The following is a 6071-nucleotide window of genomic DNA, read 5'->3' on the forward strand; positions in this document are numbered from 1 at the left end:
TACCTTCTTCAAGACTTAGAAGAAAGAATGGAGGAGGAAAAGGAAACCATTTGTCCAACAGTACCCACATGGTAGGTCAACACAAAAAGAAAAGGAGGAAAAATGGGCTGAAAATTCGAACAAAGAAAAGTAAATATTTAACTGTGTAAAAAAAAAAAAAAAAGTGTTGTTAATGATTAACTATTTTAGATAAACGAGGAGGTGCTCGCAGAAACGGTCAGAAATTTGGCCTTCACAATGATTCCTGTAAAATGAGATTGATCGAGCGTTGCTCTTGGCCTCAGTGCAATCACTCTTGCCCAAAACTCCACAATCCATTCACTGGTATATTCTTAATTTCTCTGCTCGTTTCAAAAAATTTAATCAAATTTTTTAGGTGAAGAAATGGATTTCATTGAGCTGCTCAAATCATTTGGTCTGGACATGACGAGCGTTGCAAATGCTCTTGGCATCGACATCCATACTCTGAACAATATGGACCAAGAAGAGCTCCTTAACTTGCTCACCCAGCAGGCGAATTAGACTGAAACAAGTGAATGTAAATAGAAAAACAAATATCAAACTTTAACATGAAATGTTCATCATAATTATCGAAGTTTAAAACTTAATCATAATTTCTTTTTAAATTTTCTGCCTCAATTTTAAATGTTTATTTAAGGCTATGCCGAATATGAGAAAGTACAAATTTCAATATTAATTTTAAGAAACAACTTTAGAAATAAGTTTCATTATTTATTTTACTACTAGTAAGTAATCACATATTTCGACTGTGATTTTTATTTTTTTCTAAAAAATTAATTTGAGTAGTGCTTGCTATCAGACTCGGTACCATAGATTAATAACTATTGTAGAAAATATGATGATTGATTAAAATTTGAATACCTACCAAAATGACATACCTTATTTCTAAAGTTAATGTTTAAAAATGAAATGTAATATTTGATTCAAAAATGCTAACAATAACTAAAAGATTGTTATTTCTGTAATTAAAATATTTTAAAAAAATTATAAAATGTTTTAGATGTATGAGGTATGTACATTTCAGGAATGTATGAGATCAATAGAATATTTATTTTCATATTTAGCAAATCTCAGTTTTATAATTGGCATGTAAAGATGTGTAGTAATAATTTAATTTCTCTTATATTAATTACATTTTTGTTATATTCATAAAGGTAAAAAATATATACTAATGTTTATAATTATTTTTGTCTTTTTGAAAAAGTTAAAATAATTCCAACTTATCCATTACCATACAACTCTTTGAAAGTTACTATAAATATATTATACAGTATTTAATTTAGGTTTATAAGACGTGTAAAATTAATTGTAATGTAATCTTGTTATTTTTTGCAACCTTAACTACCTCAATGTACAATTTCAATCATTTACAAGATAATCTTTTTTTTGTACATTTAAAATTTTTAAATAAAGTGTAAAACACAAAAATTGTATGTTCTAATTTTTTAAACCTCGATGTAGTCTGAAGGGCGTTCAACTTTATTAACGATTTAACAATACTGCTGGCCCAGTTCCTGTTTAACTAAAGGAAAGAGTTACTTATCTTGTTTAAGGCCCTCTCGGCCGATCGGCCAGTACAAATGCAGGCGTAAAGGAGACAAGATGTGGTACTTCCTGGTTTTTCCACTTTTCCAATATGTTAACGGTTTGTATGCTTTCCAGCAATTTAAAAATTAAAAAAAAGTGAAAAAAATGATATTCTCTTTAGGAATGTTGATAACCGTTCAGATTTAAATGCAGTCTGATCCCAATAATTGCAAAAACAAGGATTTTGGATAGTTAATTTCATTCAATTTTATTGTTATTATTAGGGTCAAGATTTTCATGGGAAAATAAAATCTAAAGTATATACATATATATATTCATTTTTAACAAATTGAAAGTAAAAATGTGCAAACTACAAAACAGTTTATTTTGCATTTTTTTGAAAGAATTTGATAATTTACACATATTAGTTGAATAATGTGTAAAAAGGAAGAGTAGAACAAGTTAATAAAATACAAAAATAAACCTTTAATTTTCAAATTTATTTAAAATAATGGGCATTTTCAAATTTTCGTAAATAAAAATGTATCTTTCTAGTCCTAAAAAATTATAAAATAATACCATTTTTTAATTTACAAGTGTAATTATATGTATTGAAAAATGAAAAAAAGTGATAAAATTAAAGTTTATTACTTAAAAATAATGTGCATATTTGAATTTTCAAAAGTCAAATTACAACACTCTGATGATGTAATATTTTTATACTGACTAGATGAACGTTCCACATCTACAGAAATAACAGGAACCCACTTGAAGGCTGCAATTTCACTTGGAGTGAGAGGAATTTCTATTTTGCTACTTTCCCAAATCAAAATGAAAAGTTGGATGCAATAAAAGCTAAATTTTGCATGTGTATATCATAATTTATTTTGCCTTTTCTAGGGCTACAGTGACGTCCTTAATTTTTGAAAAATTTTCAATAGGATTCAGCGGTTTTTATCCAGGCCCTCCATCTCGTTATGACAGGTTGTGGTAGAAGCAATAGATCTGCATAGTTATCTGTTAAAACTATCACTTCTTGGGGTTTTACGAGAAACATTTTTTTTTTTTTTTTTGATATCGCAGAATTCACATCTGAAAATTCACTTTGTATATTATGCAAAGTGTTCTATGAAAGGTCAAGGCGAGATATGTGTATTAGTCTATGATAGAAGATTTTCCCGTTCACTTTTTCTCAAAACTTTTTGTTTGGGTCTTAAAATCTTTAGTTCTCTGAAAGCCTTATGATTTTTGCTAATTTTTTACATATATTTTAGGTACATTCAAAAAAGCTTTTAGTTTCATACTTGCGAAGAGTTCGGTGTTGTGTTATTTATATTCAGTTTTGTTTTAATGAACACTGATGATGCTAACAAGGTAAGTGAAGGGCATCTTCCATAGATAAAGAAAATCTGCTGAAACTAAAAGCTTTTTGAATTTACCTAAACAATATATGATGAGTTTCCATTGCAAAGAAGCAGAAACTTTAAAATAAATATTGAATTTCTTGTAAATTTTCTATAATTTTGTTGTTTATTTTATTAAATATGGACCACGGTAGCTGAGTGGTCAGCAGTAGACTCTTGGTTGGTAGTTGGTTCTTTTTTTGGATACCCTTCCCCCAAGATATAATTAAAACCATAGCATTCTCTGAATTATGTTTCTGGCCAATATTACATAAATAATAATAATAATAATAAAAGGTGAAAATTGTAAATTAATTAATTAAGGTTTTTAGTTGAGATAAAAAAGTCAATGGCACGAGCGGGATTCGAACCCACGATCTTCGGCTAGATATGCCGCTGCTCTACCACTTGAGCTATCGTGACCTTGATCCACTCGGACACATCCCCACCTCAACCACACCTTTTGAGTTTTCTCCCCCCTTTTGAAAAATGGCAAAAAGGAGGGAAAACTCAAAAGGTGGGTTGAGATAGGAAGTTGGTGTCTGAGTGGATCAAGGTCACGATAACTCAAGTGGTAGAGCAGCGGCGTATCTAGCCGAAGATCGTGGGTTCGAATCCCGCTCGTGCCATTGACTTTTTTATCTCAACTAAAAACCTTAATTAATTGTAATAATATATTAATTGGTCAAGCGGACCACGAAATTAGTGAATTGTAAATTAAGGTAAAATATGTTGGAAAATATATAACTTATGATTTTTCCTTCTCGAAGGAAAAATTTTTGTTTGTTCGGAGTCTGAAAGACTTAAATATGTACCACACTGGCCCTTTTTTAAAATAAACTGTTACAAAATATTAATGACTGACGACCACTCTTTTAACCACTGCGTTAACTCACCTGAGGAATTTTTTAGAAGGAAAAATCATAAGTTAAACTGTTGAGGTCGAAATATAAGAAAACATCATAAAATATATATGAAAAATACATAAGTTAAATATATTAATTATATAAAATTATCAAAATATTTACAAGTACGTCAAATAAAATATGGTTTTTTTCTTCTAATTAGCATGAAACGTAAAATAAAAGTTTCAATAACCGTATACAAGGCTCGGAAGAAAATATGTGAATACATATAAATCTATTCCTTATTTATTTCTATAGTTTCTAGATTCAATTTTTGTTAAATGGTACTAATAGATAACAAACCGTATTGATATTTATTATACATCTTTAAATTTAATCTGTATTGTTTTGCTAATAATTAATTTTTTACATTGTGCTGGAATTAATAATGATTTGGCTTTGAATTTTTTTTCTCAGGGCATGAACAATTGGTTGGAATCAGCCCGTTGTACTTAACAGTTTCATCGCTCCTCAGAGATACTAATCAGGGTACGAAGCTCATTGAACGAGAACTCCAGATAAATTGGGAATCAGATGCCTTTGACGCTATAGCTGTATACAGGGAAAATCCGAATGTCGAACCTTCAGATAAGAGTAATTCGCCTTGATCTCAAAATTTATTTTCTTATAAAAAGAAATGACAGTTTTTCAGATAAGCACTTTAGGCATTTCTGATGGCCTGGTTGAAACAAACGTGACTTTGGGAAAACCAGTGTTCCCCAATGGATGGGATATGAATTCTGACTCTCCACCAATCCCAGGTGACCACTGTCTGCCGTTTTGGGTCGTTGGATTTAAACAACATAAGATTATCACTGCTGACTGCATTAAAATAAGACCTACATGGATGCAGGACAATAGGTAACCAAGTGTTTTCCCCAAATTGACTCAAACAGTTAAAATGTTTTAATAACAGATTCAGTCAAGAAATGTGCATTTGTAAAATGCACTACTCTGTGTCTGTTCGTGTTAATAAAATGAAAATAAAAAAATTACATTTTTAGTAAAGGCTGGTGATTAGAAATCTACCAATTACATCATTATTTATTCCTGGTACGCATAATTCAGGCTGTTATAAACGAGGAAGTCTCTTCAGTCAAAGGTTTAATTTTTATTTTTGATTATCATGACAATTAATAGAAATAGTTGCACTTTTATGTAATTTCATAATGTGTAATGTACAGAAGGGATACAACTGGAAAATATATTTTGACACAAGATCAAAGCATCTGGAATCAACTGGTCTATGGCATTAGGTACTTAGATTTTAGGATTGGGTACTATCCCGTTAAAAATGCAACTTCAGAAACTTCGGACAACTGGTATGGCCTGAAATTGAAAATTTATATACTCAAGTTTAATTAATTTTTTGATCGTGTAATAGCTTCTGGATCAATCATGATTTGATAAAAGTCAGACACATGACACCGATTCTCAGAGAATTAAAGGGATTCCTTGCGAAGGCAAAGGATGAAATAGTCATATTGGATCTCCACCGTTTTCCAATTGGCTTCAACAACAGGCCGCAAAGACATGAGCAACTTGTTAAGTATTTAGAACGTGAGCTCAAACCTATTGCCATTCCATTCAAAAGTCCATCAGTAACACTAGATGAAATATGGGAAGGAGAGCAGAGGTTGATTATCTCGTATGGAGAAAAAGAAGTTCAAAAAAGTTAATTTATACATACATATATATATTTTTTTTACAGAAAGTTCATCATAATTTTTAATATATATTTTTTTAGAACATAATTGGCTGTGGCCTCCAATAAGGCAACTCTGGGGCAATAAGCAAACTGTTGAAAAATTATATAACTTTCTCGACAACATCATGACAAACGACTCTGTAAGAATTCCAAGCAAGGGTATGTGGGCTGCGATGGCCCAACTCACACCCGGTCCGCTGGATTTACTATTCAATCCAAAAGGGAGCCTTAGAGAAATGGCCCATCTTGTAAATCCTAGTTTATCGAAGTGGTGCAGGAAAAAATGGTGGAATATGGCCAATATCGTCACCAGCGATTTCTTTTTAGAAACTGACATCATTAACACCGCTATCGCTGCTAACGTCCAACAGGGAAGTGGTCCTCAGGAATACACGACATTTTAAAGTACTGACATCTAAGACATCTTACGGTCTTGTGTCTAATTTTGAAAATATCAAAATGCCTGTCATTTTTTAATGGGTGTTTAAAGAAATTACCTGAAGAATA

General features: G+C 31.0%; 1 protein-coding gene across 1 annotated transcript in view; it reads left to right on the forward strand.

The window, feature by feature from the left end:
• Positions 1 to 6071, forward strand: part of LOC106665292 — a 43188-nt gene extending 37117 nt beyond the window's left edge. Inside the window, exons 12-22 of the mRNA XM_024229571.1 lie at positions 14 to 129; positions 190 to 324; positions 377 to 518; positions 1022 to 1030; positions 1575 to 1666; positions 4274 to 4450; positions 4501 to 4717; positions 4866 to 4958; positions 5041 to 5178; positions 5241 to 5530; positions 5604 to 6071. Of these exons, the coding sequence (XP_024085339.1) occupies positions 14 to 129; positions 190 to 324; positions 377 to 518; positions 1022 to 1030; positions 1575 to 1666; positions 4274 to 4450; positions 4501 to 4717; positions 4866 to 4958; positions 5041 to 5178; positions 5241 to 5530; positions 5604 to 5968 (1774 nt within the window). The 3' untranslated portion in view covers positions 5969 to 6071. The remainder of the gene's footprint in view (positions 1 to 13; positions 130 to 189; positions 325 to 376; positions 519 to 1021; positions 1031 to 1574; positions 1667 to 4273; positions 4451 to 4500; positions 4718 to 4865; positions 4959 to 5040; positions 5179 to 5240; positions 5531 to 5603) is intronic.

The sequence above is a fragment of the Cimex lectularius genome, unplaced genomic scaffold (assembly GCF_000648675.2).
Source record: "Cimex lectularius strain Harlan isolate CLEC.00 unplaced genomic scaffold, Clec_2.1 scaffold186, whole genome shotgun sequence".
In the NCBI taxonomy this organism is placed as follows: Eukaryota; Metazoa; Arthropoda; class Insecta; order Hemiptera; family Cimicidae; genus Cimex; species Cimex lectularius.